Genomic DNA, 27,311 nt, shown 5'->3' with positions numbered 1-27,311 from the left:
TTACAAGGCCTGTTTTACAGGTTTCTTACAAAGGACCGACACATTCATATGGTAGTTGTGTTCTATATGTATAGTGCAAAATGTTCTCATTGCTAAACATTTCTAAACCAGTGGTATCCAAAGTATTAAATCCAGAACAAAGTAATAAAAACCTAACAGTTGAAAAACTATCCAAATGTTGTGATATTCAATTAACAAAAATACCATCATTAGCAAATGGCTATCTACATATAATACATTGTAATATTTACATTGAACCATTTAATAATTAAAAACCAATTGTTCAAAGAACAATTGAAGGTCTTTCCACAAGTGAAAATATATTTTATTATCAAAATATTAAAAATCAATCTAAAATGTCAGTTCCTATGGCTTTATAATATATAAATATGAACTTAAAGCAAAGGTCAAAATCTAGAACGTGCAAATTACCTATGACCTTGACCTCAATTTCAAGGCCATAAACCAAGGATCTCAAATCAAAAGACCCTAGGTCTTTATTATGTATGGTTAATGAGTTATATGACTTTACGCATAATTCTAAATATAAGATGGGCAAAAACTCCTATTTATTGTTTACGCACCCTTTCAACCAAAATTTATAAGTAACGGCATGTCGCAACTAACAATTTAGTGAAAATAAGATGTAGATATGTTATAAGGTTTTGAAAATAAGTAAAAATAAGCCAAAATAAAAAATTTAGAATATGACCTTGACCATTGACCTTGACCTAATTTTCATTTTTTTTGGACCAAGGATCTCAAATTAAAAGACCCTAGGTCTCTATCACTTATGGTTTACCAGTTAGAAATGCAAATCACTTATATCAAATACATAAGGGGGAATAACTCTCATATGGAGTATCAGGATAGCTTCGGTTAAAACTAAACTCAAATCCTGAAGATGTAACGAGCAATTTGGTAAAATAAATTTGTCGTAATCTTTTACGGTTGCGAAGGAGTAGTGGCCACAAGAAAAACAGTGTTTGGGGAGATAACTCTTACTGCGCGGTTGTCATTTTTAAAGCGTATAAACTATACGATATCATATTCCAAATATCTAAGCGACATCTTTTGAAACAACAAAATTACGCAAGAAAAAAAATTAGGCGGAAGAAAAAAAAAGATAATAATCAGAACAAAATCAATAGGTCTTTCCACGGAAAGGTGGAAAGACCTAATTAGAAAACAGAACCTACAATGTACATGTATAGCTGCTAATTTAAAAAAAATATATAATGGATAAATGATTGACTGTGTTACAATAAAACCAAGATACAAATGTAACTCAGTGAAGCTATTTATGAACATTTAAAGAGTTTGTGTTGACTGCAACAAAAATCTAGAATAAGGGATAGTAATCTTGCTGTGTTAACATCCATTTAATTAGCAATTGATCCAAAAGCTAAATGTTTCAGAAAAAAGACCTGGATACTACATGTACAAACATTGTTAATTAATGCCATTTGTAGAGCAGGATCTGCTTACCCATCCGCAGCACCTGAGATGACCTGTTTTGGTGGGGTTCGTGTTGCTCAGTCTTTAGTTTTCTATGTTGTTTCTAGTGTACTTTTATTTGTATGCATGTCTTTTTCAGTTTTAGTCATGGAATTGTAAGTTTATTTTCCATTTATGAGTTTGCTGTTCATCTGGTATCTTTAGCCCCAAAGTTTCCCCTGGGTCAATTATTTTTTTCGCCACCTCTTTCGCCAAAACAATATATTTTTCCCCACTTTATTTTTTAATTAGCCACAATATTACAATTTATCTGTTTTGATATGATTGTCTTGAACCTCTTTTTCATAGTTCAGTGAGTGACTATATAGCTACTCGAAGAATTGTTTGCTATGTTGATTCTCTATTATAAGTTATACGCTAACGATTTTTGTATACATGTGTGCAACTATATGGTCATAATGCCAATCTAACAGTTCTCATTTGACCAAGTAATCATTGATAATTCACAAAGTTAAGTTTCCTAGTTCAAGTCAGTATCTCAGATATGATAGCATATTATATTTAATATTTGTACTATATTGTATGGTGAACATATCTGTCTGGTAGGTATAATATAAACACCTGTCATTTATCAATAATTCAACACAACTTGAGGTCCTCTGATGTTCAGTACTTCAGTACTTTGATTATTCTTTCTCTGTCATAATGTGAAAATTTAAGAATCAATCTTTATTTTCATGTATAATTTGAAATATTTATTTTAGCATTTCTATAAAAAAAAATCCCGTCAAATATTTACTTAACGCTATTTTTTGTGGTAGCAGCAATATCTAACGTTGCGTCATACTGTCCAAACGACGTTAGCTTTTAATTCGTATTAACAAAAACGTATTTCTAATGCGAATTGACTAATTCGAATTAAAAAAGAAAAGCGTGTGAACGCAATAAGCGAATTCGATTCGAATTCAATTCGAATTAAATGTCCGTGTGAACGAGGCATAAAAAAAAGAGTACACGTGATGCATTCATATAGTACTAAGAGCATGACATAATGTACTGATCTTTTGAATGAGGATAACATGTAGATTTCAACACTAAATATTTTTCTCCATATTGATGTACATAATAGAATTTTGTAATTATTCCATTGTTTTAAGAGTTAAAAGTTTATCCTCGTCAGTTTATAATTGCGTGCCACCAAAGACATTTATGAAATATGGTTGTAATTGTAAATGAAATAACAACCAACAAAACCACAGGACAAAATTGAAAATCTTTAGGTTATTGTCCGGACTAAAAGAATGAGGACAACATTATGCTGTATGATAAGTCATAAGACCAATTTAAAATAATTAGAGAAGCATTTATTGTTAATTTACTAAATACTTACCATGTTATTCCATAAAGATAAAGCAGCAGCTCCATGACCTTTCTCGTTAAAATGGAAACAGTCAGGTGAGAAATAACTCAAATCTACCATATACCGGACTAACAATTGAATTATATGATTATTTGTTAATAAAAAAAACACATACAAAAAAACTACTGGATTAATGCGATTGGTTTATATAATTTTCTAGTAGAAGTATTATGATTACCCTTATCAAATAAATTATATAAGTTGGTAGCACTGATGTACAAGTACAAAACCTTTTAGCAACAACAAAAACTAACCACTGGTTTTACATGAGTAGGTGGTCTAGTATTTGTAAAGAATGGTTGAAGGACAGCTGTAAAGTCAGATATTGTGTCGTATCTACCACTGTCGATCAGCGCCTTTGTCTGATCCTGATAAGCCCGGGTTAAGCCATCTAATAAAGCAGCATTATTTTTGTCCTTTCCACATGGACATACAAAACTGTAAAACAATTACTTATCTTCATTGCGGGAAAAAATAATGAATAAACACACTTAGTTTTTGTTTATTTTTTTTATGTTTTCATGTATCAATTTGTGCAGGAAAATTGTAAGATAATGCATTCTATATATATATAAAAAAAAAACAATGATGGCAAAACGTTCATGCATATTCTTGACAATAACACATTAACAATTATCCAATTTGAAGGACCTAAATAGTCTATTGACTTGGATAGGAACGCAAAAGAATGAATGGAATGTGAAGGATAGAGCAGAGGCACTTTTAAGGTATATCGGATTTTTTTCCGGAGACAAGTATCTGTGGGTTAGAGATAGGGACACACAAATGTGTATTGCAATTTGCCGACCAACGAGCAAAATATAGGCATATTGCAAGGATTCTTTGATGCATAGAGAGAGCATTGCCATCGATTAAAAACATCGACTGCACGTGGCTGTGAATATATGAATGACCCTGCATAGCAAGACGGACACCCCTTTTGCTAATTTTCCGCTAATACGAAGTGCATTATGATGGCCAGCGCCAAACTTTGAACATTTTCTATAAATGAGAAAAACGCTTATAGTTGAATTGTTCACATTGATACATTTGTAGATAATATTCATTTAAAGTATTGTAAAATTTGCGTTTTCGAAAATGTGCAATGTCAGATTTTTTTGCTTAACCAAAATTGAAATTCGTATGCTTTGTTACAATGATAAGATACAGTTTTATTTTTCAGAGGATACATAAAAAGTAGTGTTGTCAAATAGTACACTTTTGCCTAACAGGTTACTTGTATAATCGTTCGACCGATTAACTGGTTAACCAGTAGTTTAGGTTAATGTTTGAAGGACTTACCAACAGTACCCTACACATCGATATAAGAAGATGTGGTATGAGTGTCAATGTGACTACATTCCATCCAAGTCATACAGTTATGTTTTTATAATACGATGAATTGAAGGTTGGCCTTTGGTTTTATAAGGCTTGTCTGTGAAGATTCCTGTCGAAGTTTGACTTTTAATAATCAAATACACAACTATGGCGTTTGTACTAACTTCAAATTGAAAAAAAACAACAAAAAAACGTCTTGATCTCGAAGAATAAAATATGTCTGAAACCGATGATTCTTCCATTTTGTCTTGTTGTCTCCGAAAATAATGTGAGGTGTTTCAATTAAAATTGAGTAATCCTGATATTCGTACCATCAAGTATAGTACATTGATTATATTCACGTTGGTTTGCTTTTTACAGTTTTGGAGTAAGCATTAGTTTAAAGTATGACAAAGACTTGCACGACGGAGATTGCACATTCAGATGTAGGTCTACACAATGTAAGTTCAAAAAAGAAATAATGAAGTAAATCGTTCAATTTAAGTGTATTACTGATTAAAAATTACTGTTAAAAAACATGAAACTAGTTAATATGTTTCCTTAAGGTCCTACCCCGAGCTGAGAGACAAGTTCTAATTAATTTTATATTTTTGGATTAACAATACCTATCAATATACTGGACAATTGAGCCGTCAAATTAATTACAACGACGACAATTTTTAAAGAAAACACAACTATTTAATGATTTCAATACAAATTTATATCAAATCTATTAAAATTGAAAAAAAAGTCCGGTTAGCGTTTTTTGGTATTCGGTATTCGGTCGTTCGAACGGTTAACCAGTTAACCGTTGACAACACTAATAAAAGAGGGACGAAAGATACCAAAGGGACAGTCAAACTCATAAATCTAAAACAAACTGACAACACCATGGCTAAAAAAGAAAAAGACAAACAGAAAAACAATAGTACACATGACACAACATAGAAAACTAAAGAATAAACAACACGAACCCCACCAAAAACTAGGGGTGATCTCAGGTGCTCCGGAAGGGTAAACAGATCCTGCTCCACATGTGGCACCCGTCGTGTTGCTTATGTGATTACAAATCCGGTAAATAGTCTAAATCGGTAGGTCACATTCATGAAAGGGAAGGGGATTGTAGTTACGACGTAAGGAACATATCCGATATCATTTGTGAAACGGTTATTCCATAACGGTCAACCAACTTGTAATGGCGTCCGTAAAATTTACGAAGGGATGATTTCAACTTCACCATTTGGAACTCTTGGTTTAATAGCTTCCGTGTAAGCAGTAACCCTCTATCAAGAAAATCATGATAGGAAATGCAAGCACGGGAATATCGTATCAATTGGGAGATATATACCCCGTATGCAGGTGCTGCTGGAATGTTGCTACTTAGAAATGGAAAGTTCACAATTGGAAAGCTGAAATCATCTCTTTTGTCGTAAAGTTTTGTTTTCAACCGACCCTCATTGTCAATTTCTAGATGTAAATCAAGATATGAAGCCGACTTAACTGTATCTGTAGTATCCTTTATCTCCAATTCGATGGGATAGATGCGTTCCACATAGTCACCAATTTTGAATTGTTTAGTGAAAGAACGTCATCTATATAGCGGAAAGTAGAGTTAAAGGATATTGCTAACTTCTGATCTTTCTTCCTAAGAAGTTCCTGCATGAAGTCAGCCTCATAATAATAAAAAGTGATTCCTTCTCTCCTATTGATGTTCATTGTGATACTGTTCACACAGTTCTCACAGTTTAGTGAGTTTATCTTTAAATTTGTGTGACGTTTTTTAAAAGAATATTATTTACTTGCCTATGTACGAAATTACACAGAAATTCTCCGTTCATTGCAGCGGTTGGTGCAATGTCAAAAATTTGCACTACATTGACAAGTACTTTGGGGACTTGCGCATGTAGTATATCCAGAGCTTGTTTTATGTTATTGGCATAATTGGCACCGCTGTACTTGTTCTGTTCGTGTATAAAAAAAAAGGCATGTTACAGAGTTAAATCAACTCTCTATGACAGAGTTATATAGTATACAAACTCATTTTAACCTTTCTCTATATAACAAAGTTAGTGTTAGCCAAACGGTTTTTGAAATAAATTGAGTCGACTACAGTTAACGATTTTTTTTATTATTATTTGATACACATGTTGTGTGTGCCAATACTATGTTATGTTCACTTATTGGGAATTGGATTCAAATATCAGAATTTATGGAGACTGGTTCTAATTTTCAGTTAAATACTCATATTAGTCTATTTTTGCCAAATTAATAATACCTTGAATTTTTGTTTTGTTTCCCTATATTTTACTTCGATAAAATTGCATTGGTTTGAGTATGGTTGAAACCTCTTCAACGGAAACTACTGTCATACAAGTGAGAGGTTTAGCATTATAAAACCAGCTTCAAGCCACCATTTTCTACATTTCAGAACGTCTGTACCATGTCAGGAATATGACAGTTGTTGTCTATTCATTTGATGTGTTTTATCATTTGATTTTGCCACTTGATTAGAGACTTTACGTTTTGAATTTTCCTCGGAATTCAGTATTTTTGATATTTTACTTTTTATCACGTCAGTACTTGTGCAGTCTTACCAATCTAAATAAAATACAGATTCTATGTTTAAAGCTTAGATACAGGATCTGAATTTTAATCATAGTGACGGTCTTACATGATTGTTGCAAGCATCACACAGGTCATTTCCACCAGAAAAAAGCGTAACTAGCTTCCAATCATCGTTAATTTGCACATTTGGGTCAGACTTTAGACTGTTTACCAACATATCAGCTTGTTCTGGCATATTGCTGAAACAAAAAGACATAACATCAATAAGTGTGCTTACTTTTTTATCTTATCAAATATACATATCATTATTCAAATCACATTTATGTCGTAACTACAATATCCTTTCCTTTTCACAAATGTGACCTACCGAATATACTATTAACCGGATTTGTAATAAAATAGGCAACTCGACGGGTGCCACATATGGACAGGATTTGCTTACCCTTCTGGATCACCTGAGATCACCCCAAGTTTTTGGTGGGGTTCATGTTGCTTAGTCTTTAGTTTTCTATGTTGTGTTTTCTGTACTATCATTTGTCTCTTTGTCTTTTTATTTTTAGCCATGGCTTTGTCAGTTTATTTTCTATCTATGAATTTGGCTGTCCCTCTGGTATCTTTCGTCCCTCTTTTGCATATATCTTTAAAATGTCTTGCAAAATAACTACTGTTAACTTTTTTTGTCATCGTCAGGCGAAATATAATATAATACAGAATGAACATAGAGATCTAACGAATACAAAGGAGTAGGTCCGGTAAGGGTCGATTTTGACCTCGAATTTCAGATTCATCTAACGAAAGATTTTGGACACTTTTTAAACACTTAAGTGTCTATTTCAATTGATTCAATTAGTTTATGTAAAAGATTTGAACTGGTTTAGTCATTAAAAACGCTCCGATTCAAGCTTAAATATGAAAAATCTATCAAATATGCACTTTTTAGATGTTTTTTGTAGTGTTGTCAAATCGTACACTTTTGCCTAACCGGTTTTTCGGATAATCGTTCGACCGATTAACCGGTTAACCGGTAGTTTTAAATTAATTTGGCGTTTGAAAGCCTGATCAATATTAATCTACACATAGATATAAGATGAGGTATGAGTGTCAATTTGACGACATTTCATCCAAGTCATAAATTAACACTTTTAGAATTGAAGTTTGTCCTTTTATAAGGCTTGTCTGTGAGGCTTCCTGACGAAATTTGACTTTAAATATCCAAATACACCGTATCAACTATGGCGTTTGTACAAACTTCAGATTGAAAAATAAAAATAAAAACTTCTTGATCTCGTAGAATTGAATATGTCTGAAACCATTCTTTCCTTTTTTCTCTTGTTGTCTCCGAAAATAATGTGGAGTGTTTCAATTTGAAATAATTAATTATAAAAAAAGAAGATGTGGTATGATTGTCAATGAGACAATTCTCCACAAAAGACAAAAATAACACAAAAATTAACAACTATAGGTCACCGTACGGCCTGTAACTTTAATTTGTTTGCTTGTTTCTTTAAGCATGTTATTCGTACTATCATGTATACAATGAGTACATTCACATGGGTTTGGATGATTTCACAATTTTTTAGTTAGCATTTCGTTTAAAGTAGGACAAAGTCTTGCACGACGGAGTTTGCACTGCCACATCTAGATGTAGGTCTACACAATATTAGATCAAAACGAAATAAATAAAGAAAATCGTTAAATTTAATTGCATTACTGATTTAATGTTACTGTTAAAAAAACATGTACACTAATTATGTTTCTTTAAGATCCTGCGTCGAGCTGAGAGACAAGTTCTAATTAATTTTCATGTTTTAGGATTAACAAAAGCAATCACTTATATGTAAGAATATCTGTCCATCTTTCAGTGCAACCGTTTGTACGGTCATGTAAGCGCCATAACTTGTGTTATTCTTGGGTGATTTTTAATTTTTTTTTATAAGACATATAAACGTTTTTTCCTAAACATTTCCTGTATACAATTACCTCAGTCGTCCTGGAACAGGCTAAGGGTCCCTGTTTACAAAATGAACCATCTATCCAGGGGAAATAAAAGGCAATAAAAATGAAGTCCACCTTTTACCTTGATTTACAATTAGTGTAAAAAATATATCCATATAATGTTAGATGCATCTAACTGTTCTATACAAATTTTAAAATAGTAAGTACATGTAAATAATAAGATACCCACACAAAAGATGTGCATTTACTACAATAAACATAATAGGTTAACTTTTTTATAAATTTTTTTATAATTGTATAAATTGTTAAAATCGATATTCTTAACCCATTTCTCTGACGTCAGTCTATTGTTCTAACAGTGGATTATTTTTCAAGAATCCACTGGCCACCATGTTAACTTAAGATAACTTATATCATAACTCTAAACTTTTAACTTACGGCATGTGATATTCTCAAAAACGAGTGACTAATGAAAGATTCGAACTCGCGCGTATTTTCGTCAGTAAAGTCTGTAGTCTATGCATGATACCACTTACGAATTAAATATCACTCTTATATCGTATATCTGTCAATGCATGTCAATATACTGAATTTCAGTCTTTTTGTTATCTGATAAAATATCTACACAGGTGATTTTTAAATCAATGAATTGTAAATATTACTTATTAGTACAATTCCTTAATAAAATAAACATCCATGTACACATTACACTTATGACTTTTAATGTACAAGGCCTTTCCCTTTTGATCATGGCAAATGCTTAATTTTGGTTTTAGTATTAAAATGATATCATACCATGATCACTTAGTTTTTCTTTGTTTGATTATATAAATCAACATCTTACTGACTCTAATTTTAATAAAGAGTGATAAGCTTTGACTATAAAACTACTTCTTTGGCGGCAAAACTAGATACAAAATCGTCAACTTTATAGTAAAATTGAAATAAAGATACCCCTAAGATTAAAAACAATATTATGGACTTTCCGAATTGATTTCTCTGAGTTCAGTATTTTTGTGATTTTACTTTTTAGTAGAGAAAAATATTGCAAAAAAAATCATTCAGGATACTAGGCTTGAACTTGGCACTGTTGATATCACAATTTTTTTTTACCATGCCAACGACTAGACGATCACGGCTATGAACAGCTTACATGATACTCTGCAAAATTGAATACCTTATATATTGTACATTTGTAATAAGAGCAAGTCTGCTTGGGTTTCAGAATGAGTACCACAAATAATACTAGTTCATTAACTGATTGTCGATGGATGCCAAATGAAATAATGTTACAATAATCAAAAGATAATGAAAGGGAACCATTTTACACAAAATTTATATATAATTTTTTAAATAAGACTAATCACTTGTATCTATCTTATCATCAACTGGTTTCTAGAGAAGTGATGTTACTGTGACATTTTCACTTCAATAAGATCTAAAATGTTTAAGTCATTTTTAATGTGTGTTGTAAACCTAATCAATTGGGAGATATTGACGACATTAACTGCTCATTCGGTTGCTAAAAACTATATATGTAAATATTAAAGGTTTCTAAATGTTGGTAGTCAAATTTTTTTAACTTTCAAAAAAAGATTTAAAAAATTACGTATATTAATTATATGTCTTTTTGAATGAATTATAAATACTAAAATCTAATCAATATAGATAATTTGTAATGCTTAAACATAGAATGAAATAATTATTTACAAATATAAAATCTGGTAATAATAAGGGAAGATAACAACACATTTAAGTTAAATTTAACTTATATTAAGTTATATAAAAATGTGAACCGTGTGGATCTAATCATTTCCAGCTATCAGAGAATAAAAAAGACAAAATACGAAATTATGTTCATGAAATTCCGTTGATTCATTGTCAGATCATGAAACAGATAGTCGTTTTACTAGAAATGGGTTTAGCTAGAGAATTGATAAGAAGTAGTGGATTCGAAAACGTTTAAGAATCCACTACTTCTTATCAATTCTCTACTACTTCTACGATAAACTATAAAAAAAAATGCACTTTGACTCAAGCTTATACTATATTTACTGTCTAAATTTTCATTATTGCGGACTCCAATTTTGTCTTATCAATGATGTCAACGCCTTTCAAAATAAGAACAAACTTTAGATTAGTTTTAAAGTTTTGTTTCCAGATATTATAAATATCTTGCGGTACTTTAGGCATTTTGTTAAATTTAATTGAATTCCTAATTTTCCATAGTGTCCATTTTAAATATATGATAATTATGTTAAAAAATTTATCATATTTTAGTTCTCCCGTGTTTTTACCTAACATAATGCTCTTTTCAACAAAAGAATAATTTATTCCTATGTTTGATTTGATTAGTATTTCTTGGAGATTTTTTAAAATTAACTGTGATGTACTACAACTAAAAAATAAGTGTTGCAGGGTTTCTATATTACTGCCATTTTGAAAAATGTGGCATTTTGCATTTGAAATCTTCATTTTTTTAATCTTTCTTCAGTATATAAAATATTGTGCATGGATCTCCATTGAAATTCTTTTACTTTATTTTCAATTTTCAAATATTGTAATCCCGAACACATATTTTCCCAAGGTTTATTTGCTCAAATATTTGCTCCCACTTAATTTGACATTTTGGAGATACATCTTTATTTAAAACCGTACGAATATATTTGAGTTTTAACTTTGACGGTTTGATTGTTTGTTTTTTTAAGTTAATGATCTCAAGGTCATTTGATATCTTTAATTTACTTTCATAATGTAAATTCTGGTTTCTGCAAGATTTCAAAATTTGCACGAAATCTTTAGGAATTGCCTGTTTAATTTTTGAAAATTCGAAAATACAATTTCTCCGATCAATTAGCTTCCTATAAATTTAGTACAGCCAATAAAATCTGTAGTTTCTGAATTCCAAATGTCCTGGATAGTTGTGATATCGCATTTAAAAAAAGAAGAGTAGAACAATGGTTTATTTTTGAAACGAATAGAAGAGTTTCCAAATATTCTCGTATTTAAAATATCACTTTTATTTGAAGGTGTATCAACATTTTGAATGTATCCTGACCACATATTTATAATTTTCTGATAAACTTGTGGCAGTTGGTCCATATCTAAACCATTTAACTTGAACACTTACGTACAAAAAAGGCATCATTTTATTTTTCATCAAATTTCCGCAGCCAATACTTACCGATCGCATTCCAGCTTTCTGATGGCTCCTGAATTAAACGATAAACAGATTTTGTTTGTTTACTTTTTATAAATGTATCTATACTTACCATTCCCATCCCCCTTTTATTTCATTCAGACAGCAGACAATACTTTCAGAATAAAATTATTCTGTAAACTCAATAATGATAGGACATTCAGTATAATAAATTAAATAACACATAGCTGAGAGGGTGACAATGTTTTCTCGGAGTAACAATCTCTTCTATCACCCTATCAGCAATGTGTTATTTATATAATGATATCAGTGTTCATACCTTTATGAGGAAGATCATTGTCAATTTGACTTAAAAATGAGGATGGGTAAATCAATCTTTTTTGTTAATTCACTTAACACATTTCGTGAATGAGATTTTTTTTAATCTAGGAGTTCTCATTTTTTTACCAGTGAAAAATAAGACAAAAAATAGATTCTTTTTACCAAAAAACATACTCTTATTTTCATTTTCATATGCTAGGACTTCCACAATTTATTCTAAGGTATGATATGGAAAGACAAAGTGATTCACATGTCAAATTTTCGATGAATCGATAAAAGTGTCTTTGGTTAAATAAACAGTTTTTTAAGTAGAATTCAAGTTCTTACATGATATTAAAATAAAAGTATTTATGCTATATATTGATATGAGGTGTACAATTTGCATTAAAAAAAAGAATAGTGCTTAAAAAAATTAAAAGTAATACTATACAAAATCTTGGAATCAACTTTTTGTGTTGAAACAAAGGAACATATGAAAAAATGTATTAAAAAGCATCTCTTTTTTTACATACATTTGCACAAATTTAGGCAACCGTTTGGGAAGAACACTTACTATCTAAGTGTAAAATACACAGTAAAATGGTGTGCAGCTTGTAAACATTAAAACAGGTCCTACTGTACATGTGTTGCAATATTTAGTTGAAGAATATACTATAGCAATTCAATAAATAATTGGTAACGTGACTGAAAAAATAAATAAAATAGCAGAATAATGAAAATTGAAATAGGAAAGTCCTTTATCAAAAGGCAAACCAAAAGTTCAAACACATCAAACGAAGGAAAATAACTGTCATATTCCTGACTTGGATCAGGTATTTCCTTAAATGGAAAATGTTGGATTGAGCCTGGTCCAATACCTGGAATGAGCTAGCGTAAAATACTGTTTTTACCTTTTTAGATATCAAGCAAGTTCTTAAACAAAACAAAATACTGTACCTTCGGAATTAAACGGTGGTCCAAAATCAAGGACAATATGGTTATATCTTCACTAAGAGTACTTTCCATACATATATATTGTTGATAAATAGGCGCAAATACTAGATAACATATGTTTCATAAACCTTCAAAACTATTAACAAAAAGCTATAATCTATCCATAGAATAATGGGTCAAAGGTACAGAAAAATAGACCAAAAATAAATGATAGAGAAAGCATAGGGTAACAAGGTAAAAGAAAGAGAATAGTGCGGTGCTAAAGTTTAAAGGATTGAGAATAAAGATTAAAGGGAAACAAATACATGAAACAAAAAAAAATACGAATTAAAGGAATGAAGTACTATTTACGACCTTTACAGTCTTGATTCTTTCCTGCGAAAAGTTATGATTTCTCTCGTGTATATACTGGACTTCTGCCAATCTTATTTAATATGGTCTTTCGATAAAATATTTGTGATAGACCTGCTGCCGCCACTTTTTACTGTTCCCTTTTTTAGATATAAAGCCTAAATCAATAAGGTATTTCGACTTGACAAGAAATAATTTAAGACATCATATACCAGTTGTATTGGATACTTTGTTTCTATGAATGTTGGTCTTTCTTTTTTTGCACTTTAGTGTTCCTGATGTTCCTTTGTTTTACTCTATTGATTGATGTGTATCCCTCAGTTTTAGTTTGTAACCCGAAATGTATGATTGCTTTCATATTCAGTTTAGTATTATCGGTTAAAAAATGAGAGGAATGCTCACCGATAAGTAAAATGTCCAAATCTTGAAGTTAAAAACTAAATATTTGTTTTTGTACGAACTACAAAAAAAACTTGGGCGTTGTCCGTACAAAATTGAATTTCGAGTACAAAACCACAAGAGTCCCATTCGGCGCCCCGTACCTCGCACTCAAGTTTTTTTGTAGTTCGTACAAAAACAAATATTTAGTTTTAGAACCTGGTTTATAGCTAGCTTAACATCTGACGTGTATGATAGTTGCTTACAATTTCATAACATTGAAACCAATGTGTGAACTAAGGGACGACATCAAAAGTTCAATGAAGGATAAAAAACTTAATTCACATAGTTTTTTGACTGACCCCCACCCCCTCTTAACTTAATTTGGGAAAAATCGATTAACCCATATGGATATATGTAAAAATCAATGTCGGATAACCAAATCTTGCAGCAGTTCAACCCCCTCCCCCCAAAAAAACTATTTGAATTAAGTTTTTTTTATCATACATTGATCTTTTGATGTCGTCCCTAACCAGACTACCAGGTAAAAATTTCAAAAATAGGGTACAGCAATCAACATTGTGTTATAATCTTAGGCCGTATTCACATTGACCTAAACTCTTTGTTGGGTTAGTGTAATACACACGTAAAATAAACACAGTGTTTACATGTAGTTTAAATCATGTTTTGTCTACATGCAGTCGATAGTCAATGAAGGCCTTGTGTTGGTTAAGTGTACACAAATTTCGGTTTTTATAACATGATTTTTTCCATGTAAAAAAGAAGAAACGTTTTTTGAATAAAATTGATATTTATTACCTTTCTTCACAAAGTTCTTTACAGAATTATTAGTCTAAACTTGATATATTGCTTTGTTATAAAACAAAACTTTATTTAGCTTTATTTTAAAACCCCTTATCAAGACTTTAAGCATCATCCTTGCCAAACACATAATTCATTTGAAAAAGCCTTCCCGAATCGACTGGACATACACAGAAATATTTCCCACTGGTCTTTACTCGATCACCGATCCACTCTTAAATGAATTAATAAAAAGAGTGTGCTGTCAATTGTACTTGTTAGACTAGTATCTCAGATCTGGTAAAATGCACTTAGAAATAAAAGAAAAAAGGCATTAATTTGCAATGTACAATCTGTTATTCTTAAAGCCAAAGTCGTAGCTGATAAGAAGTATCTGCATGGTAGTATTTGAACATTGCTCTTGGTTCAAACTCGTGACTGGTTTTTTTTCCAAGCAAAACTCATGAATTAAGAAAACGCAAACATCTTTTAAATATTGGGTCAATGAGAATAAATGCGTATATATATGCGAAATTTGCGTCGCCTACTAGTGGAAAACCGTTGATTCGTCGAAAATCTAGTCTATCAACTGCATGTCTGTGCCAATACTCATTGGAAGAGAAATGCCTTTTAAAACAAACAGAAAAGATAGAAATGCAGTAATCCTTAACATCTCAATCCGTTTTCTTTGTCTGTAAGGACGATGATGCAGAGTACGTTTATTACTGCGTTATCGAAACAAATTTAGTATCTTTAAAGTACAGCAAATCATCATAATTGCTTTCATAAAGGAGCAACCATTTCTTACTTCAAGGGGGTGTTTTGAGTCAGAATTAATTTTTTTTCGCGCGAACCTTTTTTTTCTGTTATTCGACGCTATCAATGATTTTTTTTTTCAATATTTGACACTTTAAAATGGGGAAAACTGGATTATTTATCATAATATTTTTTTGTCATCTGCTTGAAAAGAATGGGTTTTTTTTTATCGAATTGGGGGTCAGATAATTTTTTAAGGAAACAACATTATCCTCTTCCCTCCGTCATCTGCCCTAAATATAGCACATAAACCTTTTAAAAAAGTAACAATTTACATAAATAGTACCTTTTCAATGTTTATAAATCTTTCATAGCTGTGCATTTGTATGCAACAAGACCTTGTGAGAATTTCTCTATAAGACATCCTATACTTTTCAATAACCATGCACGTCCATTTGTCCTTTTCATATTTTCTTACGCCTGCTGGAATGTCGAAAGACCAGATTTTTACACAAGATGTTTCTTTGGTTTTATAATGACATCCCTAAAAAATGTAAACATATTCGGATGATGGGAGTAAAACTATTAACGCTAGTGCCAGTGCTGCAATTCGGTCCGTTGTTGGTGGCCCCGGGTTTTTCTACAGTCTGAAATATATCAGATCTTACATATTCTAATGGAATTGTCGCGAATTAAAAAAATGGCTTTGATTTGGAACAAAAGAAAAAACATATTTTCGTTCGCCTATTTCAGTGTATTTCATGAACTCAAAACATTGATAGTCATCAAACTATTGTGGTTATGTTCGAAGTTTGTCTTTTTATATCTAAATAGGAATACATGATATTAAAAATGTGTAACATTTTCAGTCCAAGGTGACACGTTCTTAAAAATTGAATATATAGACCCTCATATAATCGAATGACTTTCGTCTGTGGCCATATAACAGCTGTCATATCTGTAGGCAAAGCAACATGTATGATCAACAGATTCAAATTGTAATATTTTCCGATACCTAAGGGCTTTTGGTACATAAAGTAATAATTATTCATTATCACTGTTGGCTATCAGCAAGTTTTAAACCATTATAAAATGAAATCCAATGCTGTACTTCGCCATACGGACATTCTAAACTTACAGACATCATAATGAAATATTCTGTAATTTTCTGTATTTTTTTAGTAGTAGTAAGTTTTCACGAGTCTTTACAATGCTCTTGTGATTGGGGATTCTTCGAACTCGAAGGCAAAAGCATTCATAACTCCATCTGCCATGACAGACAATGTAAGTATACGTTTATATTTTGTTATTTATTAAAGCAGGACTGTGGCATCGGCCAAACCATTAAGTTGGTTCTACTTGCTTGACTATTTTGATAGGAGCGTCACTGATGAGTCTTATGTAGACGATAAATAAAGGCACCTGTAGTCTACCGCTGTTCAAACTCATAAATCCATGGACAAAAAATAAAATCGGGGTAACAAACTAAAACTGACGGAAACGCATAAATATAAGAGGAGAACAACGACACAACACTACAATGTAACTAACACACACAGAAACGGACCAAGCATCAGACAAAATCCCACGAGAATAACAAATATAACATCTAAACCAAATACATGAATTTGGGATAGACAAGTACCGTGACACGTATTATCGCAATGTCAATTTACACTCAAAAATGAGAGAAAACAAACGACGCAACGTTAAATTGTAACATACACAGAAACGAACTATAATATAACAATGGCCATATTCCTGACTTGGTACAGGACATTTTTAAAGGAAAAAATGGTGGGTTGAACCTGGTTTTGTGGCATGCCAAACCTCGCACTTTAATGGTAATGTTAAATATAACATAGAAATGACAACATAATATTACAGGACTACAATACAAATAAATAGGAAAACGTATTAGACAAAGAAACACATGATTAATGAATAACAAAAAGCATCAGGTTTAAAATTTAATACGCCAAAAACGCGCCTCGTCCACACAAGACTCACCAGTGACGCCCAGATATAAAAGATCGAAAGCGAAAAAAAGTACAAAGTTGTACAGCACTGAAGATCAAAAGTTGAAAAAGGTTGTGTCAAATACGGCTAATTTTGTATGCTTGGGATAAGAACATCCTAATTATTTAGAACAATTAATGCTATTGCAAACAGTAAATTTTATCAAATGAATATAACAGATATACATAATGAAACTGAAGTATTAACTCATTACATTAAACAAACACGAATACATAATGAATGACCAACACAGAATAGACACACCCGACTCAGTCCAGGCCTCAACGCAGTAAATTATGAAAATGACGTCACATACGACGGTGAAAAGGCATTAAAAATCGAAACGCCCTTCAAATTATAAGCCTGGTATCTTTGATAAATATTTACACCACTGGGTTGATGCCACTGCTGATGGACGTTTCGTCCCCGAAGGTATCACAAGCCCAGTAGCCAGCACCTCGGTGTTGACATGAATATCAATTACATGGTTATTTGTATAAATTTCTTGTTTACACAAGTATGAATTTGTCCGTATTAAGTCTTTTCTTATCCCAGGCATAGGTTACCTTAGCCGTATTTGGCACAACTATTTGGAGTTTTGGGTCATCAATCCTCCTCAACTTTTTTACTTGTTTGAGCGTCACTGATGAGTAAAATGAAGACGAAACGCGCGTCTGGCGTACTAAATCATGATCTTGGTACTTTTGATAACTATTGGTAAAATCAACGTTTGTATTTTTTTTTTAAATGTTTTTACATTATTATATCTAATTGACTTTAAAATGTAATGGCTGATTAATATTAATAATGTTTTTAAATCACTAATAATGGTAATACTTATACAAAAGTTGAGTGGCTACATATTGAAATACACATAAGATGATGTATTTGGACGATTGACATAAGGGTACATTCCCTATTTCCATTTTCAATTTTATTTCACCATAATTGACAGTTGTCTCAGAGAAATACAGTCAAACTGGCTTAAGAGACCACCTGTATTAAGCAAAAACCTGTATTAAAAAAACACCAATTTAAGATTCCTCTGTAGGACATTTCATATAAATTGGACCTGTATTAAAAGACAACCTGTCTGAAGACATAGTGTCAGGTTGGGCTGACATGTCTTTCTGTGCACTAGCACTAATTGAATTAATATTAACGTTATTTTGGTGAATAGAATTAATTATATAAAATTTAAATCTACTGTGGGTTTTTTTCAGATATACTGTTTAAGGCAGATAAAAAATCAGAATTACCAGGAGCTAGTGGTCATAACGAGATTGATGGAAAAGTTCGTTTTTCTGTTACCTTACTGAAAATGTATACGGTATGTTCAATGGCGTTATTATCTTAATACTGAAACAACAATTGGAAACATGATTTAAAATAAATAGACTGAAGATACATTGTTCGAGCAGGACATTAAAAAATCATAATTCGAAGATACACTGACAACACCAAGGCATAAACAGACCAAACAAAGACAATGAAAAGACAGCAAAATCACAAAGCACTGCATAGAAATCTAAAAACTGAGCTTCACGGGTCCAACCAAACATTGGTGGTGATCTCGTGTGCTCCTAAACGGTATTAGATATATTTGTTCACATTTGGCGTAAATCTTGTGTATTATTATTTATTTGTTTGTCTTTTATCATTTTTAGCCATGGCGTTGTCAGTTTATTTTTAATTTATGAGTTTGACTGTTCCTCTGGTATATTTCGCTCCTCTTTTCATACCAATTTGGAAAAAAAACTAATTTTATAATAGCTTGCTAATTATTAATGAAGGAAATTAATATAATTTTCAATTTTAGTTATCTTTTAATCATCTCTCTTGTGAATAATTTATACAACATTAAAATTGGTTAAATAATGGTTAAATAAATTATTATTTCTTTCCGATTACATTTATCTCTTAGCATATGTGTTCGCAAATAATATGTCATTTGATTTAGGGATATTTTTGTACCTTAAATCTGAGGTATTAAATTCATTGGATTTTTTTTCTTTTTGATTTGCAATACTCTTAAAATTAAGTGTTGCGTTAACAAAATTTTGTAATCGCGCGCTAATTGGACATTCAATTTAGGTGATGACTAATTTTTTTCACGAATGTTATATCCTTCAACAAACATAGTATGCATGATGCTGTGATAAGAGCTTGAATATTCATTACCAAATGTCAGGCTGACAAAATTATTTGTTTTCTTTTAACCAGTAAGGGCTCAACCATTTAACTTCAAGGGGTCAAAGGGAGAGGGAGGGGTATGGGTTTTTTCTTAGACAGTTTTTTGTTTTCAACGTGATCAATCAGATTAGTTTTGTGGTGCCGTTTAAAGATGTTTATATTGTAAGAAGTGTGATTATCGACTAAATGTTTTCGTCTTGACACAAAAAATTGTGATCTACCCCCAAACTAAAATAATTTTGTTTTCTTTAGAACGGTCATGAAGACAACTTTGCTGACGGAAAAACTGTGTTTTTGGATGCTCCTATGGCTAGTTCATTATGTTCATATATTAATTTTAAACTTGGCAAGAAATACTATGTAAATGGTAAGTTCATACTTTTATTTCAAGGAATATATATAAAATGTTACTGTTTTTTTTGTGTATACTGCATAGTGCAAAGTGTAAACTGTGCTGTTTAGTGTACATATGTATTCAGTGTTGTACAATGTATATAATTGGTAGTGTATAGTGTATATGTTGTGTACATTTTATCATTTTGAACGGGTAATTACTTGTACAAAAACTTAATACAAGTAATTACCCGTACACATTTTGTGGAGAAAAAGATAATAACTTGTACAACACACTTGCAGTTACATTTGCCTGACTTACAGCCACCCCGACAGCTGCAGTGAACATGACCTTGGCCACAACTTAAAGAAAGCAATTATACTGCTTTCCTGACGTTAACCTCAGTGTACTCAGGTATGCCCAATATTGCCAATTTATTCCTCTGAATGAATCTTTTCGATTTGATTTCGACTCATCAAACCAATCATGATTACAACTTTTCTATACTGTTTACCATCTTTACACTTTAGTCTTGACTACTAAACTGAGCAGTTTTGCTCATATATTTGATATATAAAAATGTACTCACATGTTGATAGTGTATACCTTTAGGCTAAGTAATGAATTGTTTGTTAAAAGGGAAACGATTTGGTTGTGAATTTCAAATAGGCCAAGGTAAAATAATGATTTGTACAAGGTATTATCTTTTTCTCAGTAAAAATTGTACTAGTAATTACTTGTACAATTGTATTTGTACAAGTAATAACTTGTATGATCGCATTATACAAGCAATTACTTGTATAAAATTTTTGTACAAGTAATAACCAGTACAAAATAGTAACATGTACACGACATATATATAATGTACTGTATAGAGTATGCTGTACTATAAATTGTATCATTAACTGAGCTAGTATGATTGTTTGTACAGTATAGTATATTGTATATTTTATATGAAAACTTTGAAAATATTTGTTGATAAATTTCTGTATATAACCCCATACTTTTGATTAGATAAGAACTTGCCTTGTTTAACATCTGGTTTGAATATGTATATCATTTTTAAGTAAAATTAACGTTAGTCACTTGCACTAATTTATAAGCTTTTTGCCTTATTAATTACTTTTCGGAAAACAAAAGCAAATGTGGTTATATTCCAGCTTTGATTCAGATATTAAAGTATTGGTAATACACGGGTGTCATTCGGTTTATCGAGAGAAATGATCGTGAAAGAATATCTAACGGCGGTCAAGTATTGAGAGACGATCGTGAAAGTTCTGGTAACGGATCGTGAAAGACATTTAATGTACGTTCTAGTTCAGAATCTTTGAAAAAATCTCTCAATTTTCAAAACGCGGAAAAAATCCGAACAAAAAAATATGTCTGTCAAAATGGTTTAACTTCCTCGATATAACTGTGAAAGAAGATAAAGAAAATATGAAGTACTTTTTGAAAAAACACAAAAGGCGCAATGCGTGTCTATGAAATTAATTACAAATAACACATTTTTTGTACCTATAATGGTCATATTTCAGAATAACATGATATATTTGAAATTTGTTCTTTGGTGTATCTGATAGTACAGTAAAATTAAAGTATGTTCTTCCCTTAAAAGCGTTAATTTGTTGATGAAAACCTTGAATTTGTTGAATTTCCATCAAACTTGATCGTGAAAGATCAGGCAACGTAATTTTTTGATCGTGAAAGAAAATTCGTGACCAGACTTAATACTAGTAATCAGAAATCAGTATTTCTTTTACCATTTGATAAACCTGCAAAAGGTTGAAGCCTGTAACTATTTTGATAAGGATGAACTTTAAAGCTATTATTTTTATTTCTATTCAACACTTTACCTCGAAAGTTAAAAATAAACAACAACTAAAACGTGTCTAAATAAGTGTGAAAGATTCAGCTCTGTGAATCGGTCTAGTGCAATTCAGGCAGACCTACTATTTAGCCAATAATAAGGATATGCAACGTTTAAACCAAACTGTTATCCATCAAACAAAAAAATACAGCAAAAACGGCATCTTTCATGTGTAATTTGAACGATAACCAACATTGTGTGCAACAGTACTTTCGTTAGTTCTTTATATACAACGCAGATGTGGATTGCTTTAACTATATACAACAGACTGTAGAATACCAGATCGCAAATGCTGTAATGTCTGCTTTACTTATGATAGTATATTTGTTTAACGTCTATAATATCAAGGGGTTTCCTAGAAGTGTCAAATGCGCTTAAGATTGTCATTGGTTCATAAAAAGAGGTCAAGGTCAGATGAACCATGCCATACAGATCTCTACAAATATCCTGTACACCAAATAAATGTGTTCCGATCCTTACAGTGCCTTAGAAACTGACAAATGTAAAAGTTATGCTTGGCCAATTAATTAGGAACATAAGGTCAAAAGTATATGAACCCTGACCGACAGCCAGACACCGACATCTTACTATCATTCAATATATCAAATACAATTGAAATCACCATTGTCATATATGAAACATGCAGATAGACATGTATACCATACACGAAATACCTTGGCGCTATATCATTCAGGTATATATCCAAAAGGACAAACAACATGAAACAAACATTGCCGAATGATACACGATAATGAGTTCGATGTTAGTTGAAACCTTGCAGAAGTCGAAAATGTACACCTTACAATCATAACAACAACACTGGATTGTTTTTTCGGCGTTTTATCACCCATTGTCTTTTATTATTGCCGTATTGTTATTTCTTTTTCTTTTCATTTTCTGAAAATATTAATACTTTGAAATGCTTAAACCTATTGAGGATGTTGACCTATCTAGCTTTTCTCAATACAAATAACAAATATTAATTATCATATAATTAAAGAATAATTTGAACGTCTTCGTAGCATCAGATCTTTCACGATCCTTTTCACGATCTTTAAAAATGCGGTACGTCATCTTTCACGATCCGAAAAATCAATTTTGTGTAAATAGTTCTTTATTTACCAAGTTTCAGATTATATTTATACAATATAACTATGAGAACCATTTGATTAATTCAAATAGAATGCCCTTACTCGGATAAAAGTAGTTTATCTAGTCGAATTTGTGAAAAAATCGTGTTTGTTTACATTTTTTATGTCATTGAAATGTCGAGAAGCAATCTGCCTTTTGTTGTTTTGTAAAAACTATGTACTTTTGAAATTGGATATTCTCACATACTGATCATAATGTTAAACCATTTTGACAGACAGTTTTATTTTGTCGTAAATTTGTCTGTGTAATTAATTAAATTAGAATATTTACTGATCTTTCATATGTCCTCTCGATTAAATGTCTTTCACGAACCGTTACCAGAACTTTCACGATCGTCTGTCAATACTTGACCGCCGTTAGATATTCTTTCACGATCATTTCTCTCGATAAACCGAATGACACCCGTGTAATAAACCAGCCAATACTATCTTGAAATTAATTAAGTTTAGGAAACACTATATGTATGTAGTAGGGAAAAACTCATATTTAACTAATAATAAATAAATTTGGTGTATTTACTGTCTTCTCATCGGTTAAAAATATTACTTTTATTTTCAATGTTGTCAAAATTTATGTCGGCACGCCCACTCTGGCGTTGTGTATTCATGCGCTAACATGTGTGTACGTTGTTATTGATATATAAATAATATTAAAAGTTCTTTGAGCCTTATTTGACCGACCGTAATTTTTGCCTGAAATGACATGAATTAACATGATTTACTGTGGATTCATTAATATTCGTTGGATACCAATTTTAGTGGATTTTGTGGGTACAGAAGAACCACGAATTGAAATGTTGAACGAATTACAAATTTCCTAAAGGACTGAGTGTAGACTTTGCTAAAACCACGAAATTAAATATCAATGAATATGTAAGTTTTCCTTAAACCACGAAAACCACGAAAATTGGATCCCACGAAAATAAATGAATCCACAGTATATAAACTTTAAATTTCTTAAATTAATTTAAACGGACTTGGTTAAATGTTCTAGAAGTTATCTCAAATGCAAACCATACAGAATTCAGATATTTTAAAGGAATGCAGTTTTTTTAGTTCCTTGAAATTTTCTGCCTCTTTTATAACAGGAAGGTATTACCAAGGAATTGTATAGTAAGACTATAAAAAACCTTGGTATAACTAATTTATTGAACAGATGGCAACCATTAAAATAAAATATATGTATAAATATTTCTTTCATCCGTTTTCAATTTTAAAGGTGTAAAAATCGAAGCAAAGAAATATAGCATCCTTTGGCTAATGCTAGTATATTTTATGGTAATTAAATGCTTGTTTTCAGTTTTCGGTGCAACCAAGGATTCTAAAACCTTTGACCTTAATGGGTGCCATTATTCATCAAGTGTGGCAAGGATATCGGATGTGGAACGTCGTATTATTACAGGAGAGTTGGATTGTCCAGCACGGGAAATGGTGGTGTCATAATTTACATTGGACTTCAATCAATAAAATTGTCAAATATGTCATAGCGTAGTTTACATCACAGCCGCCATACAAATCAAACAAACTTAATACAAATAATTTCACGCTTCTGTTTCATGTCTTACTAGAAAAGATGTCTATTTGATTTCTTTTTACCGCATACTCACTCGTAAAAACATGATCACACTTGAAAAAACAGCATTACCTACAGTGTAAAAGGTCAAGAAAAAGTTGTACATGCTAATACTCTCATGAGTACCATTGATCACATGGGATATAATGAACATAACACAAGTGAAAACTTAAGAAAAGAGCGTAAGACCAGTGAAAAATAAGAACACACTCCTTTTAAATGAGTTTGATATGAAGCCCAAAAACATTTATTCAAAAACATCAAACCACGTTTTTATCTTTAGAGATCATTGTTTTGCTCAAACCTATAATTTGGCACATATATCAAACCGGACACTTAATAATGAACACTGCAATACACCTTAGATGGTTCAACGTCGGGTAGCTAAATAGGCCTGTAATCGTTATCATAATACCAGTGGCTCTCGACATGCAACCAACGCTGATTTCAAACCAGTCATCATTTTCAATAAAAATAAACACCATGTTGTCGGAGCACCAAAAGTGTTAATCTTACCAACAAACAATAGAACTTGGCAAATCCATCCATATGCATAGATAGACCTACTTGGATCTAACGACTGCTACCGATATTCATTCCCTTTCTTACGATCACAGAATAAAACGTATTACCTTCAAATGCAGTACTTTCCAATACAGTAAATATTTTTAGACTACAGCTAGTTGACACTATACTGTTCTTTGCAATATAGCACTAAGCATTTAGTAGTTATACAAATATAGTTAACCTCATGCTTATGTTTTGATTTTTTTGGGGTAAATATTCATTTAAACTTATCTTGCGCATGCGTAGTAGTAAACACTGGATACCTAGATACCATAGGAAAAAGCTTCGACCTTTTTAACACGTCTATATCGTTTCCGGATTTCAAAACGATCAAGCTGTCTCGATTATAAAAGAGGGACAAAGGATACCAGAGGGACAGTCACTCATAAATCGAAAATAAACTGACATCGCCATGGTTAAAAAGGGAAAAGACTAACATACAAACAATAGTACACATGACACAACATAGAAAAATAAAGAAAATGCAACACGAACTCCACCTAAAACTAGGGGTGATCTCAGGTGCTCCGGATGGTTAAACAGATCCTGCTCCACATGTGGCACCCGTCGTGTTGCTCATGTTATAACAAATCCGGTAAATAGTCTAATTCGGTAGGTCACATGCATTTTTAAAGGGCGCTGAGGTATACATCGATGAGACAGCAAAGCAAACATAAATGAGATTTCTAAATGTCTATAAATTGGTGCGTTGTATGGTTTTCCAACAAAAAGTGTATACATGGTTCAATCTGTTTTGGGTAAATAACCCGAGTTTAGAGTACTTTGAGTTAATGATAAGCAGACCACCGAAAATCTAAAGGACAAATATATTAAATAATTATAATTTGATACAACTTCTGGTAAAGACATTGAAATTGGCACATGGGTCACTTTTGTGCATCCTTTTCCGTTAAGGGCAAGATCAAAATAAATCTTTCATAGATACCAGGATTCAAATTTTGTATTGCAGACGCACGTTTCGTTTTTAAAAGACACATCAGTGATTCTCAATTTTTTATTTTGGAAAAGGTCAAGTAACGAAGTTGAAGAGCTTAGAGGACTCAAGCTTCTGAAAGTGTTTGCGAAATTACAACTAAGGTAATAAAATTTCTGTGGTAGAAAAGCTTTAGTTTTTCGAAAAAATGAGCTAATATCCTATATTTTTATGATTTTCTCCCATTTATTTCGAAAATTATTTTGAACTTTTCTGACTTTTTTCTTGTGTATCACAGTGTACATTTTTAATTTTTGGTATATTACATACATATTGTATTTTTGTATAGTATTTTTGTATTTTATATGTCATTTATGTACAACGCCATTGAATACATATTGTATATGTAGAAATAGGCGTTTAATTTAGTTTTCATGTTTCATGTTTCATGTTTCATTTATCTGTTTATTTATTGTAACCATGTCGTGTAATGTTGTCATTTTAATGTTATAACTAACACTGCCATTAAAGCGGGAGAAAACAAGGTTCAACCCACCATTTTTTTATAAAATGCCCTGTACCTAGTCAGTAAATGGCCATTGTTACATTATAGTTTGTTTCTGTGTATGTTACGTTTCGGTGTTGTGACTCTGTTGTGTCTTAGTTCTCTTTTGATACGTTTTTAGTTTGTAACCCGGATTTGTTTTTTTCTCTATCGATTTATGAGTTTTTATCAGCGGTATTATTTATGTATGTGCCTGTCCCAAGTCAGGAGCCTGTAGTTCAGTGGTTGTCGTTTGTTTATGTTTTACATATTTGTTTTTCGTTCATTTTTTTTCACATAAATAAGGCCGTTAGTTTTCTCGTTTGAATTGTTTTATATTGTCTTATCGGAGCCTTTTATAGCTGACTATGCGGTATGGGCTTTGCTAATTGTTGAAGGCCGTACGGGGACCTATATTTGATAATGTCTGTGTCATTTTGGTCTTTTGTGGATAGTTGTCTCATTGGCAATCATACCACATCTTCTTTTTTATATGTATACTACTGTTGACTTTATTAATGATGACACGAGACCACCAAGTTGATTTCTGTTTGAGATTATTAATACATAGCTCATACATACTAAATATCAGATAACATCCTGCATCGTGTATTTATTGAATGATTTATTTCATTCCCAAACCAAATTGTCCTTTAGCTTTCATTTTTGTGGTGATGAATTCATGGTCATGGTCGCTCTAAAACATATGAAAG

At 31.6% G+C, this 27,311-nt stretch overlaps 2 protein-coding genes across 2 annotated transcripts; one reads left to right on the top strand and one right to left on the bottom strand.

Moving 5' to 3' along the window:
• Positions 1-2,822: 2,822 nt before the first annotated feature.
• Positions 2,823-9,108, bottom strand: LOC139510984 (phospholipase B1, membrane-associated-like). The gene is made up of 5 exons (XM_071297546.1): positions 9,074-9,108; positions 6,867-6,999; positions 5,999-6,156; positions 3,129-3,316; positions 2,823-2,931 (listed from the first exon to the last, which is right to left on the bottom strand). The coding sequence occupies exons 1-5, from the start codon at positions 9,106-9,108 to the stop codon at positions 2,837-2,839; spliced, it is 609 nt and encodes a 202-aa protein (XP_071153647.1). The 3' UTR covers positions 2,823-2,836.
• A 7,394-nt stretch (positions 9,109-16,502) lies between these two features.
• On the top strand, positions 16,503-24,464 carry LOC139512758 (uncharacterized). The gene is made up of 4 exons (XM_071300628.1): positions 16,503-16,700; positions 18,659-18,765; positions 19,881-19,995; positions 24,281-24,464. Exons 1-4 carry the CDS (start codon positions 16,565-16,567, stop codon positions 24,421-24,423), a joined length of 501 nt encoding a protein of 166 aa, XP_071156729.1. The 5' UTR covers positions 16,503-16,564; the 3' UTR covers positions 24,424-24,464.
• Positions 24,465-27,311: the final 2,847 nt, after the last annotated feature.

The sequence above is a fragment of the Mytilus edulis genome, chromosome 2 (genome assembly GCF_963676685.1).
Source record: "Mytilus edulis chromosome 2, xbMytEdul2.2, whole genome shotgun sequence".
Lineage (NCBI taxonomy): Eukaryota > Metazoa > Mollusca > Bivalvia > Mytilida > Mytilidae > Mytilus > Mytilus edulis.
The sequence above is the reverse complement of the archived record's forward strand: the minus strand, read 5'-3'. Positions and strand labels throughout refer to the sequence as shown.